At 44.7% G+C, this 14375-nt stretch overlaps 1 protein-coding gene across 5 annotated transcripts in view; it reads left to right on the forward strand.

The window, feature by feature from the left end:
• Window positions 1–12907, forward strand: part of LOC101165665 (inactive ubiquitin carboxyl-terminal hydrolase 54) — a 35193-nt gene extending 22286 nt beyond the window's left edge. For 3 of the 5 annotated variants that reach the window (XM_004077241.4, XM_011484205.3, XM_011484206.3), the window contains exons 6-22: window positions 26–108; window positions 198–300; window positions 370–516; window positions 591–740; window positions 1870–2038; window positions 2116–2298; window positions 2804–2923; window positions 3047–3668; window positions 4100–4197; window positions 5166–5330; window positions 5661–5780; window positions 8293–8467; window positions 9549–10399; window positions 10511–10608; window positions 10931–11041; window positions 11270–11486; window positions 11629–12907. In XM_004077241.4, the coding sequence (XP_004077289.2) occupies window positions 26–108; window positions 198–300; window positions 370–516; window positions 591–740; window positions 1870–2038; window positions 2116–2298; window positions 2804–2923; window positions 3047–3668; window positions 4100–4197; window positions 5166–5330; window positions 5661–5780; window positions 8293–8467; window positions 9549–10399; window positions 10511–10608; window positions 10931–11041; window positions 11270–11486; window positions 11629–12143 (3927 nt within the window). In that variant the 3' untranslated portion in view covers window positions 12144–12907. Of the gene's footprint in view, window positions 1–25; window positions 109–197; window positions 301–369; window positions 517–590; window positions 741–1869; window positions 2039–2115; window positions 2299–2803; window positions 2924–3046; window positions 3669–4099; window positions 4198–5165; window positions 5331–5660; window positions 5781–8292; window positions 8468–9548; window positions 10400–10510; window positions 10609–10930; window positions 11042–11269; window positions 11487–11628 lie in introns of those variants that run through there. The other 2 variants (XM_023963603.1, XM_023963604.1) reach the window with 2 other exon arrangements.
• The last annotated feature ends 1468 nt before the right edge of the window (window positions 12908–14375 follow it).

The following is a 14375-nucleotide window of genomic DNA, read 5'->3' on the forward strand; positions in this document are numbered from 1 at the left end:
ATGCTTCTCTGTCTTTCTGTGTCAGTGTGTGTGCAGCAACTGTGGGGCGTCTTCAGACCCTCTGCCTTTTATCCAAATGGTGCACTACATCTCCACCACCTCCTTGTGGTAAGTCCACCCGTCTATCCTGACAGTCTCTGAAAACTGAGGCCACCCTCCCATTGTGTTTAAAGCAGTGTTGTCTCCTGTTTCCATAGTAACCAGGCACTGAAGATGTTGGAGTCACAGAAAAAGCCGACCCCCAGCATGTTCGGGCAGCTCCTGCAGAACGCCAGCATGGGGGACCTGCGCAGCTGTCCGGTAAGTCTTCCTCCTGTCCAGGTGAAGAGTTGCCTGCACTGTGGTCCTCTGACGCCCCTCTCCCCTCAGAGCCGGTGTGGTCAGCAGCTGCGCATGGCTCGGGTCCTCCTCAACAGCCCCGAGATCGTCACCATTGGCCTGGTGTGGGACTCGGAGAACTCGGACCTGGCGGAGGACGTCATCCACGCACTGGGGACCTGCCTACGCCTTGGAGACGTGAGCTCTGAACAATTACAACCTGACCGGCATGGGGGCGGGGTGAGCCGCCTCACGCCCCCCCATCTCTGCAGCTTTTTTACAGGGTGACGGAGGAAAAGGCCCAGCGGGCGGAGCTCTACCTGGTGGGCATGGTCTGCTACTACGGGAAGCATTACTCCACCTTCTTCTTCCAGACCAAGATCCGCAGATGGATGTACTTTGACGACGCTCACGTCAAAGAGGTGTGCCCCCTTCCTTTACACAATCTTCATCCCCCCCCTGTAGATTTAATTGACCTAGGATACTTTCACTCAACCAGAATATTTACACATCAACTTGTTTTTAACGGATCAGAAGCCTGATATTCTCCCCATTATGTCATGATTCCTGGAATAAAATGTTTGTTTGGAGGATTTCCCTCCATTGTTTAGGAGCAGATGGACGGAGGGGCGTGGTTAAAAAGCACTCCCATTGCTGCTGCCAGCGACTTTGCTCACTCTGCACACTTCTTTCTCTCCGTTAAACAAACAACATCATTTTTCCTTTCAGGGGTGGGGGGTGGGGGGTCAGTACCCTCCTCGTTAGGTTGTCCTGTCTGATCCCGGCTAAGCTACTCGTTTGGAAGTTTCAAGAGGGTTTCGAATATCAAACAGGAGTCCACCAAAAAGAAAAAATGAAACGGGAATGGGAGATTTCTACCCATTATTTTCTATGTAAAATATAAACGGAGATCAGAGGTTTTTCTGCTTCATCTTGTTCTTATTAACTGTTCATGATGTTATTAAAAGAACAAAGCATTTCCTATTAACGGCAAAATTACTAAATATCTGCTTATTTCAAACACATAAAAAAACATTGTAAAATTATTTTTGAAAGTCACTTTACACAGATTTTATAAAGTTGGATAAAAATGAGGGAAGCATGTACAAATATTTCTAATGTCATTATTTCCTTGAGGATCATGTGAGTGACCTCTTTCTTTGGCCCCTCCCCCAGGGGGAGGAGTTTAAACATGTCTTAAACATGGAGTGTGAGATCCACAGATGAGTAGATTTGCAGGAATATGGACTTTGTTCTGGTCTGTTGTGCTGAAGTCAATGCCACCCCCCCCCCCCCCCCCTCATGCCATGTCTCTGACCATAAACTGTGGGTGTTAATGAAGGGTTAAGATTACCCAGACGGGGTTACCTGAAGAAGAAATGTATCTGTTTGAGATTTATATTTTGCCAATATTACGATAAAGTTCTTGGGTCATTTCTGCCAACTTTGATTTTGCAGTGATTTCCATTTCTGTTTATGAAAGAGACCAGAACCAGGATTGCAGTGGTTCTGTTTTGGATGATGTGACCTGTTAATGTTGTCCTGCTTTAGATTGGACCCAAGTGGAAAGACGTAGTGTTGCGCTGCATCAAGGGCCACTACCAGCCCCTGCTGCTGCTGTACGCTGACCCCCGAGGGACACCGGTATCTGTGCAGGACCTGCCTTCACACTTTGACTCACAGCAGGTGGACCGGTCCAGCAATGACAGCGAGGACTCGGGTAAACCCACAATGCAGTTCAGCTGGAGTTTTATCTTTGGCGGGCTTGTTTCTGATGAGTCTATGGTTCTTCTGCAGGACGCGAGCCTTCCATCTCCAGTGACACTCGAACTGACTCATCTACAGAGAGCTACTTCTGCCAACTTCCCCACCACAAGTCCTTGACCAGTCGCCTCTCATCAGACTCGCAGGGAACTGTCATCTGCACGGAGCAGGCTGGCGAGCCCTCCAACTCCTCCCACTGCAGCTTGGATACTTTAGGTGCCTATTTGACGGGATAGATAGGAAGCTCAATGACATGATGCCCAACAGATGGTGCTGGACATTCAGTACCATCCATGTTGGTGCCGATACTCTCAAAGGCCTGACACTAAGCACCATTATGTAGAACCGGATAGACCAAAATAATGTTTGATGCCAGAGTATTAAAACGTCTTCTTTTATTCATACCTGAATGATTTTACTCCCCCCCCCCTTCTGCTGACCAAAACCCCTTCTCCAGCAGAAACATCTGCATATTTGATGCTAAATGTTGGGCGGAGTCTCATCCGAGCATGAATGACCAATCACTCTGGATTCTGCCTTCTGTCTTCGATTAATCTGCACTCAATGGCTTTCACTCTTTTATTCATTAAATATCATTTTGTCATTGCCATCATATCATCTGCCCTGTCAGGTGACACTTCCTGCCTTACAGCCAATCACATGCTGCCGTTCCTTCTCTATTGACTTGTTGACATCATGTTCCTTGGTTGTCATTGCTAAGGCCACGGGTCAGACAGTGGGGACCATCAATCTCTAAGGAAAGGGGGCGAGTCCAGTAGGAGGGGGTCCGCGCTTCCCTTGAGGTCAAAACTTGACAAGGAAGCTGGTTACCACAGCGAGGGTAGGCGGGGCTTCAGAGGGTCTTTGGGTTGTTTTTTCTTCAAGCAACATAAACCTGTTAACTTTTTTAAGGCACATACAGAAGTTCTAAATGTTTCTCATTTTTGACATTTTTTACTCTTAGGAGAGACCTTGAAGGAGCAGCAGGTCGCCCGCCCCCCACCCAAGCTGTCGTCGTCCTCCTCTTCATCCAGTCGCCTGCAGGACTTGAAGGGAACCATGAGGAACATCATCCATAGCCGACAGCCCCCCTCCTACTCTCTGCCAGGGGCCGTGTTATCTCCTGAAGCTGGCTCTTCCAGCCTCCCTCCTCCCCTAAAGGCCCCTCTGAGTGCCCCCTGCTCAGGTAAACTGCAGGATTGGGAGGCCGACAGCACGAGTAGTGAGTCAAAGAGCAGCTCCTCTGGCGGAGGGGGTTGGCCGCGGCCAGCATGGAGGCCACGGAGGGAGGTGCTCAACATCGACAACATCTTCACACGCGAGAGGCGCCGTCAGGCAGGGTACACCCCCCTCGACGGCGGGGAGCCGGCCTCTGAGGGAGCAGATGTTTTTACAGCCCAGCAGGAGATGCCTTCTGGCAGGTCAACCTCCACCCGGAAGCTGCCCACTACTCCCAGGGTGCTTGATGGAGGAGAGAGGGGCACAGATCCTCCTTCTCGCCTAATACAGAGGATGGAGAGCGGATACGAGAGCAGCGATAGGAACAGCAGCAGCCCTGTCAGCTTGGATCTGAATTTGGCAGACAGGTGAGCCCCTGGCAGTCACATGATGTTCACTAGCCAATCAGGTTCTTGCTTCTGTAATTCAATAATAGTTTTTAAGAACTAATGCTCTGCTTCGAGCACAGATGAGAACAGTTTCCTGTCTTCATCATCTTTACCTGCAGAGGAGCATTGTGTTACCATGACAGCAAGCAGACTGCTGTCTGTCACAGGAAGCACTGCCACCTTTAGGTCAACCTAAAATCATTGAAGCAAAAAGTTCAGTTTCTGATGTTTCTGCAGCTGGGGGATGATGATGGGTTTGGTAACGATAACGGAATTGATGAACTGTTAGTGGCCTGTTGAACTGTTAAATGTGGCATTATGTACTGTTTTCATGTTTGAAGTTTGACCAAAGCTGACTTTTACAGACAACATTAAACACCTCTAAGTTCTAAAAACTGTTTCCTCCTCAGAGAGTATGTTACAAAGAAGACTTCCTCCTCCTCTTCCTCTGGCCCTTCGTGGAGGAACATCCGATCGAAGAGCAGTGGATCTTTGCAGCAGGACTTTGGTATGAGGAAGATATGAAAAACTGCCAGATAATTCAAAAACAGGGTTCCCGCGGGGTCTTAAAAAGTCTTGACACGATTTATAGTCGATTTTGGTTCATTTTAAATAAGTCAATTGGATTCGATTCACTTGTTTAGCCAAAACTTCAACCATTGTTTTGTTTTTTGTTTTTAGCTCCACCTCATTAATTTCACCACATGAACCTGAAAAATATAGCATTATATATAAATGTATAATATAGTAGCCTACCTATATAGTGTTTAGACAGGTTGCTCATTGTTCACTAGGACAGTGGAAAGCAGTTCATCTCCAGGACATAACTTGCACTTAACTGAAATAGTTTTGCCTTTGTTTTCAACAATTGTAAATCATGCCAAATGTTCCTACAAATTCATCACGTCTCTTTCCTCTTCCTCTTACTTTGACCAATCTCCTACTTTGCATTTTTTTAGTGTCCGTTTTGTTTCATGTAACAATGTCAGAGCAACTGTATGCATACTTTTTTTGATGAATCACTTATGGTTTCTCTGCACCAAAACGTTAGTAATGAAGTAATGAGAGTTTCTGTAGTCTAGTAATTGTAATTTATTACGTTACTCTGTTACTGACAAGTAATTGTTCTGGAATTCGAGGATTTTTTTTCCTTCCTCCATAGGGCTGGGAATTAGGCATAGAAATTGCTCTTAATTTTTTTAATGTAACTTAAAGAAGCGTGTAGGAACCCTGCTAACATTTCAGTTAAACATTGTTTTAAAATCCTTGTTGAAATTCAGATTCAGTGTTTCCTGTTGAATTGGATTTTCAAGCTGAGGCTGCTCAGTGGTTAGTGCTCTCGCCCAACAGTAGCTGGATTGGCTCCACCTACCCTGGACCTCGACAGGGATTCAGTGGGTTCTGACAATGGATGGATGGATTTTAAAATATGTTGGTCCATCAAAAAAACGAAACTGTTTTTCTGTGTGGACGCAGTGCCCCCTGCAGGCCGCAGCGAGCTGGACGAGCTGCAGGAGGAGGTGCTGCGGAGAGCCTTAGAACAGGAGCAGCAGCGGCAGCTGGAGAAAGAGAGAGAGGCGGCGCTCGGCTTCAACCCCAGACCCAGCAAATTTCTGGACCTGGACCAGCTTCAGATCCAGGGTACTTGTACTCAACAATGTTTGTAGACAACGGCAAACCTAAAGTTTACAGCAAAGTTATCCCTTTCTATAAATTAACAGAAAAAGTAAATTTATTTTAAAATATTCAATAAAACTTCATCATTCCTGTCAGCGTTGCACAGACCTCACACTCCGTATAGAAACAGGATCTGTATGAAGCGCGCGTGAGTGAACGTGCAGCCTTTGTCGCATGAAGTGTGGGATCAGCTGACAACAGTTGACAACAGATCAGTTAACAGGAGCACAAAACACAAAAGAAAGTACTTTCTGTAACACAACTTTATGCTTGATTTTGTGTGTTTGTGAGCAGGGAAAAACGACAGTCTAGAGCGCTGCATTACAGATGCTGAGCTTTTGTTGGATCAGTCCCTACGTCTGGAGCAGGCGAGTGAAGTCGCCGCAGCTCTCTCAGCTGTCAACGAAGCCGTCTGTAAGCTCCTCCCACTCATCAGATGCACTCAGTAACCTGCTGAACAGGCACACAACCTTCATAAAATCTTCCTTCTTGCCCTATTTGAACTGAAAGAAAAACATTTTTCCCCTTAAAGGGTCTATAATGGAAAATCAACTTTTTTAAGCCTGTAAGTGTATTATAATTTTAATTCCTCGTGAAAAATTACCACAAACTGGTATTTTGATCCATTCATGCATTTCTGAGTATTCCTCTAAAAACCTGCACTATTAGCACCAGCCCCTCCTCCAGGCTAACACACACACACAAACACTTTCTCCACAGAGCTAGCGGTGATCGGCAAAACTCTTAAAAAGCAATTCGGACACCATGCTCACTGCTTTTTTTTTTTTTAAATATGATATGACCTCATCAATTTCACTAAGTTAAAATTGTATTGATATGAGCGTTTTGTGACGATTATTTATGAGTCCACTGTCTTTCTGAAGATAAAACGTTGATGATTTATTAAAAAAATACATTTAAATACATTTTTTTTGGCAAAAATGGTTCCGATGCAATGCGATCTATATTCGCCGATCTTGTGAGCATCCATGCACACTAGTTTTTCATGGAAACTTCTGGGAAATTTCTATGGCATTCAATTTTGGAATTGTAGTTTTGGGCAGCACTACAAAATGGTGAACGCATTATATTGTGTGTCTATATGTAGAGGTGAGGGTGGGAATTCTGACATAGCTGTTGTCCAGTGACGTGCAGTCAGGAGAGGCAGGTGAGGCACAGCCTCACCTGTCATTATGGGAAGAAAAGAGAACAAATAAATTCAATTATTATATTTAATCAGTAAGTTGTGCTTTGCGGTCATTTTCCATTTAAATGTACCATTTTTGGGTGTTTTTTCTTTTCAAAATCGCTGAATTTCCGCATTTGCCGTTCAGATACTAAGTGACGTGCGATGAGGCACCAGCCCGCTGAGCCTCACCTTGGATTGCGCAATACCTATGCAGTCAGACGGTACTGCTGTCTCTCTGTATGTCGGTTCAATCACTTGTACTATATGAGCTGAGTTTAAATAATTTAGCAGATGTATATGATGCACAGTGCTTGTTTTTATAAATAACTGTATGTGAGGGACGTGTTTCTTGTGCTGAGCGCTAAACGACGGCGAAAAAGCCGCTGGGTGAGGCCAGCAGTTCTCGTGCCTCATGTTGCAGTTCTCGTGCCTCATGTTAGGGGGCGCCGGTGAGCCCTGAGATTATGACGCTAAAAAATACTAGAAGAAGTGATAGGAAGCGGCAACTCATTTTCTTCAGAAGGAGCGGCGTATGGACTTTATTTACAACTAAAGGTAAGACGATAATAACGTTTGTGCTTTTTTCTATGCTGCAGTTTGTATATGAAAAAAAACATGTTGAAATTATATTTTAAACAAAACGTTAACTGTTGTCAATCAAATGGTGAATAAGCTACTCAGTTATTTATACTCATGGTTCATATGTTTGTAAATCTGACTGATGACGTCAGTGCCTCACCAGCCATTAACCTCACCGCACGTCACTGCTGTTGTCTGAAATACAGACACAATGCTGAGGCCGGCTCTATGATGACGTCATGAAATGAGCGGCACCCACAAGAAGTGAAAGCCTGTGCCTCAGAGATTGAGTCTCCTTACCTTTGGGTAGCAAAATGTGCAGAAAAAATAACTCACATTTCATAAAAAATTCATTCTTTAGTTAAAATATTATCATATACATGAATATAGTTTGCCCCAGAAAGGCTTAAGAATAGCATGATATAGTCCATTTAAATAAAAATGATAATCTAAATAAATACAGTATGTTTTTTGATATTTAGAAGAATAAATTGCATGAGCCAAATGGTTAGTTTATTAATGCCATGACCCTGATGAATCTGAATAAAATAGTCTTTAAAAAGATGATGGAAACCCCCAAGGCTAATGTTATCATATATTGATAACATTTTATGTTTTTGGTGTTTACATGCTTCTACAGGTTTTTCTACATTATTTAATGAAAAGGGCGCAGTCTAGTGGATCATAAACTCTGACATATTATTTAAATGAGTCTGAATTTATCACTTTACTATTCTATAATAGCCATAAAATATATTTCAAATATTCTCCTCCACAAGCTTAGCAAGCCTCTAAATAGAGTTTGACACTAAAGTTAGCTGACAATGTGATTAACAGAAAAAATGACTAAAATTGTGTGAAGGTCATTTTAAAGAAAAATTAAAACCCAGTAGTGTCACAAGTTGGATTTTTTAGCAATTTGCAGCCATTCTGCATTTCTATTTAAGTTGAATATGATCTTAAAAGAAAACTTTTTCTAGTTTTGTTTTTGTATTGTGTTATTTTTATAGTATTATTTCCTCATTTCTCATCAATTCGGAGTAAATGTTTGAAAAAACCTTCATGGAATCATAACTTCTTTTGCATCATTTTTCTTATATTATTTCTCTTTTTTTTCCCTTTTTATTATTTTCTTTTTGTCACAACTATTCGCTTCAGCTAAGCTGCAGCCTGCAATGGCTGAGGGGGGAGCTAGTAGTCACAGCCGCTTGCAGCGTTGCATGAGGCGAGCCCGCGGCCTGCAGCAGCGCCTGCAGCTGCAGATGGAAGTAAAGGCAGGAGAGCAGCCTGCAGAGCAGCAAGAGGAGGAGCAGCAGCTCCAGGAACAGCCCAGGTACCAACTAAGAGTCCAGGAGCTGATGTTGCAGCTGCTGTTTCTAAAATGTCACCGGTCTGTCGTGTCGGTCTGAAACCCAGACACTTGGTGCTTTAAGTTTAGATAGAGGATAAGTGGATCTAAGTTCACCAGGGTTCCTGGAGGGTCATTAAAGTATACAGATCTACAATTAACACATCATAAAGTCAACAAAAGTCAGCATCTTTGTTCTTTCTGGTCCAGCAGCAAAAAGTGTGAACCAGTTATTAGGAACTTTAATGTCCTAAATGCTTTGTTTTTATATTTAACTCCTCTCAATCTTGCTGCAGAATAATAAGTCTTTCCAACTTAACCCTTGTGCTATCCTAGGCACTTTAACATTGGGAGTTGGGTCATCTAGACCCACTAGACAGTGCGTTAAACCATACATGCACTCTCGTGAACCCAGCACCTCCATGTTATTCTGTTGGACTCCACATTCTCACATAAATCTTAAAAGAACTCCACTAAAAGATTTGTCATTTCAACCGGACACACTGTTTTTAATTGATAGTAACTAAGAACTTTCATTACTGGTAATAAAATCATAGTTTTATTTCACTAACTGACTAATTAGTCTTGCCCAAAAATATATTAGAAATACTTTAAAGAAATAAAATGATATATTTAATTGGTCAATATAATTTTGAACATAAATGTTGCTTTGATTTCGAGGTATGGATTTTCCTTTTTTTTTTTTTAAACCCAAGCATACTTTTTCCTTAGTTTATTTGTCTGCATGTCTGAAACTGAAAATAAGTCAGCATTTGTCCAGCAGTGTGCGGTGTAATCATAAGAAAGTAATGGTCTTGTAATTAGGATGTTAAATCTGATGCCGCAAACATACATGAGTAAATTAATGTCTTTCACATTAGAAAAGGTCACAGTGCTGGTGAAGCAGTACTCAAAAAATGCTATCACAAAAGTGCGTAACATGCGTTATTAAGTTCCTTAAAATGGAAAAAAAAATGATAGTAGGTTTTCTAATTCAACATTTCAATCATATACACCCATCACCATCTGTGGCCCTTAACTGAGCCCCCCTCCTTTCTTTCCATAGTGAAAAGCCTATCCCGCTCAGAGTTCTTCTGACTGACCACTCACCTGCCACTCAGGCTCAGCAGGCCCCGCCTCCTTCCACCTGCATTGTTAAGCCCCTCCCTTCCCAGTCAAGCATGGTGTCTGATTCCACCCCCAGTGCTTCAGCAGCTGAAACTTCACCGGCGGAGACCAGGAAGCACAAACCCCACTGCCTCCGATTAGGGAAACCCCTACACATCTCCAGGTCCCTCCCCACTCTGTGTCTGGACCCCTCCACTGAGGACTTGGCCCCTCCTCCTTTATCTGAAGAGGCAGAATATTCTCCCACATTGACCGAAGCACTTCCTGATTCCACTCCTGGGAAAGCTTCACTCCCTGATGGCTCTCACAGTTCTCGGTCTTCATCACCTGCTAGCACCACCCACAGGAGTCATCTGTTCTACGAGGAGGGTCCACATCAGAGTACACACCCAAAGAAATCGACTACAACCTCAAGTCCCACTTCAGGATTAGCTCCTCCCACTCACCCAGTCAGAAACTGGTCTTGTCTAAAACTTGACCAGTGTGAAGTTGAAGATTTTCCAAATCATTCATTTGGTTCAGATGCTTTCTCTGGCTCAGCCCCCATCACTCAGCCTGCCTCCTCACCCCCCAGCAGGTACTACAGAGCCCCCCTGCCTGTAGAGCGATGGGCAGAGAATGTCAATAGGTACTACGGTTCCCAGAATCCAGTGGGAGGAGGTGGAGAGGCAGCAGAGTGTGGTGAGGAGCTATCAGAGTTGGAGATGCTGTACCAGGCCAGTCTGCAGGCTCCCAGCATGCACCGGGACTGCCGCCGCATCAGTCCACAGCCAGGGAGCAGCAGACCTGGTAAGAGGAGGTTGAAATCATGCTAGAATGACTCGTAACCTCTAACGTCCTTCAGACACTCAAAGGTTCAGCTGATGTTTGTTGAGTGGAAGTCCTTCTTCCTAACTGCAGGTGTGAGGAGTATGCCCCCCAGCAATGGACGGTCCAAAACCCCGACGGCTGAAATAGAAAGATTCGCTTACAGGAGCCAGGCCTCACCTGTGCAAAAGGTGAGACAAAGGTTCACCTGAAAATTCTGAACACAGATTTTTCTGGTCATCATCTGACTCCTTGTTGCTGAGCCGGTTTAGCTCGTGATGGTTTACGGCGCCTTCCGTCCGTGTAACCAGGGTTCGACTCCGGGCTGCTCCCTGTTCCCTTCTCTACTTCTGTGCCGGTACCAAGCCCGGTTGCTTTGAGAAGGTTGTGTCAGGAAGGGCATCCGGCGTAAAACATTGCCAAGTTTACCATGCGACTCGTTCGCTGTGGCAACCCTTGATGGGAAAAAGCCGAAAGACAAACAACAACATCTGACTCCTTGTTGCTCTGCAGCCCCCTGCTGGTGAAGACCTGGGCTACAGCGCAGAGAATCTGCGGCGCCTCGCCCGCAGTCTGAGTGGATCCGTCTCCAGGCCTGGGCCGCAGAACCCCTCACATTGCTATGTGAGTGACACATGTACACACAAAGCTGCCCCCCAGCACGGAGACTGTACCTACTGGTGTCTCACTTCCTTTTCCTCATGAGCAACGACCGTGTTTGGAAGACCGTTAAATGTTCCACCTGAGTTTGTGTGTTTCTGTGAATTGTTAGTGTTCTGATGAACTTCATTGTTGTTTCGCTTCATCTTTTTTTTCTTCTTCATCTTCTTCCTCCTCATTATCACCCTGAAGACACCCTCCCTGCCCAGACCCCCCCTTACACACTCAAACTCCTCCTTCCTACCCCGTCAGCCCCACCCCTCCTCCCGGCACCTTCCATCCTCCCACTCCTTCACAGCAGATCACCTGCCTCACTCCCTCCAACACCACGGCACCCAAGCACCTGCACTCCCCCCACAGCACCCCCAGCCATTGACATCACGGCCCCCTTTCTCTCAGGAACTCTCAGGTAATTTGTGACCTCCCCCACCCCCATCATATTTGTGTTGTTTGGTCCCAGAAATGTTCTGCTCCCAGAAACAAGGTTCTGATTTGGAGCCATTTTGTTTGGGTTTCTGATCACTGATCATCTTCTTCCCCCCTCCCTGCAGGTCGCTTCCAGCAGGTTTTGGTTTTGCCTGACCGATATCAGGCCCTTCCAACTCAAAACCTTCACGCTGTTCCGATGAATTACGGGACCCTTCCTCGGGCTCCTCATCGCTACACCCTACAGTCTTCTACCTCCTCCCTCCCTAGAACCAGATCTGCTGTCCCCCCAGCACCACAGAGTGTCTACGCCACCCTGGCCCGCCCCCGTCGACCTAACACCTTCTCCTCCAACAGTCTTCAGCGCCAGTCATCACTTCCTGGTTCTGTTTGTGGAGATTCTGGCTCCACCCCCAGCAGTGTGAGACTGTCAGCTAATGGCCCCGCCCAGCCGCGCCGCCTTGACGTCCCCCCCGAGAGTGACTGGCGTCAGCACCAGCCTTACCAAAGAATCCCCAGAGGCCCCCCCAAAGCCCCCCAGCTTTGCACACTTTGCCGCTCACTTCCTGCGGAGGCTCCACACCCCCACTGCCCACCCTGCGGCGCATATTTGGCACGTTTGCATTTCACGAGAAGGTAAAGAGTGCAAATGACATTACCCTCAGGCCCCGCCCTCTCATAGCTGTCCTGCTGACCTGCAGGCTGCTCTGGCCCAGTTTATGACATCTGTGGTCTGTTTAGAGCACAAGCATTTCATTGGTCAGTGATGTAATAAAGCTGTGTTAACAGTTCTATATTTCCTAGAAATATTTATCGTTTTTATGGCTGAAGCAAACCAGCTTCTCTGGTTCCTCAGTTCCACAGTAAATGTGCCAAAAACAGAAGAAAATAGCTGTGGTGCTGAACGTTAAAGGGCATATTCCAGATGGTGGAAACCTGAAAGGTTATTTGACCTGGACTCCTCTCTGGCTCAGAAACTTCAGAGCTCTTTGGCTGAAAGAAGTGTTCACTGCCCTTGGAAGAATGGTTGGCGTTACCTGATTGAGAAGTGTTCGAGCCCCGTACAGCAACTGCTTTCACTGACCGCAGACTTTTGACCGCCCTGGATTTTCAGGCTCCCTGCTCCTTTTTTACCCTAGTTTCTCCAAGAACCTCCACTTTCATTATGTCATAATCGGCAGAAACACCTCCGCTCTTTCTCATTACACTGTGTCAAAAGGTTGACGTAGCGCTCCGCCCTATCTGGTTTTCGGGAGGAAATGGTGCAGCAAAGACTGAAAATGTTTCTGATCATTTCTCATTTAGCTTCTTCAGGTTTCTTTAAAGTTTAGGGTTATTTCCGATGCTTATTTTTCTACATTGTAGATTAAAGGTTAATAAACAGTTTCCCATGTTTTTACTGGAGCATTTTTTTTATATTTATTACTCTGGCATCTTCTGACCACGTTCCTCGAGATCTGCACTTGTTGCTTCTCGTGATCTGTCTCAGGTGTGCTCAATCAGGACGTGGACACACCTGAGTCAGAATAATCAGCTGCAATGAAGGAAGGGACGCAGGGTGGAGGATCTCAAGGACCAGGACTGTGCCGCCCTACAAAGTGCATTTCAAAGTGCATTTCTCCACCCACAGCAGTTGTGCATTATTTTGGTGTGGAGCAGAAAAGATTGGATGTAAAGTGTCCATGATAGAAAACTTCTGAGCTAAGATTATTCATTGGCTTGCATTAAATCCTGGGTAAAAATAGAATGTCCACTCAATTTGTGACGAGCAAACATGCAGTCTTTGAAGGGATTCAAGTTTCTAGTTTTACACTAGATATTCCTAAAATTCAACACAGTGTGAATGTGAGTATACATGGGTGTGTAATATGTGGTCCTGTGACAGAATGGCGACCTGTCCAGGATGTCCCTTGCCTTCACCCACGAGAGGCTGGGATAGGCTCCAGCAGCCCTGTGACCCCGAAAGGGATAAAATGATTAAGAAGATGAATGAGTTAAGATGAAACTGTGAATGACAATTTTTCATTGTTTTAACAAAAATGGCTAAAATATTAAATGGTTTGGATCATTTTATCAAAAGAAAGCAAACAAAAAAAAAACAAATATTTAAATATATATTCTTTGAATTTTTTATTATTTTATTCTGAAAGGCTTTCTTTTGATTTTGGCTCTCAAAAGTTTGAAGGTTGATCAAAGTGCATTAGTCCAGCTGATGGTCTTCGTTCAGGCTGACCCTGGATCGTCAGAACCTGCTTGTTTGGTTCTGTCTGCAGCTGCAAAGCAGATGTTGAACTTCTGAGCTTCGTGAGGTCTTGACTTTTTTTTTTTTACACGTCTCTCTAATCTGTAAGGAAAATACGTTTTTCTGTTTCCGCAACTGCTCAGATTCCTTTGAGACGACAAGCTGGGAATAAAGATTTCTTCAATCCTTTCCCTTCACTAGCAGATGTAAGATGAGTAGTGTCTGTGAAAACTGAGGCCTCTGCTGTTTTTTAAGATGAAGAACCAGACCTCCTGGTTCTGTTCGGTCAGCCAGAAGTCCCACAGAGAACAACTCAGATGAAGAAAAAGGGGCATTATGATTTAAAAATAATCAAAAACTATTTCATGGCTGTTTTCACCCATTAAGATGGCTGTTATCTCCAGGACTTAACCGTCAGATGGACCAAAGAAGCTCTTTGCTATTTTTGTGTGGAATTGAAGAAACTCTGAATGTCTTCTTGTGTCTCCATCAAGACTTGTAGCATAAATTTGAACTGATGTCACCTTTAAGTTCTCTCATTTGAAGATGTCTTGTTCTCTATCAAAAGCTGTTAGAAATTTTTAAAGGCAAATACTTTTATTGTGACATGAGGCTGCAGGTGAGCCCTCA

Source organism: Oryzias latipes, chromosome 15, assembly GCF_002234675.1.
Source record: "Oryzias latipes chromosome 15, ASM223467v1".
NCBI classification, from domain to species: Eukaryota; Metazoa; Chordata; class Actinopteri; order Beloniformes; family Adrianichthyidae; genus Oryzias; species Oryzias latipes.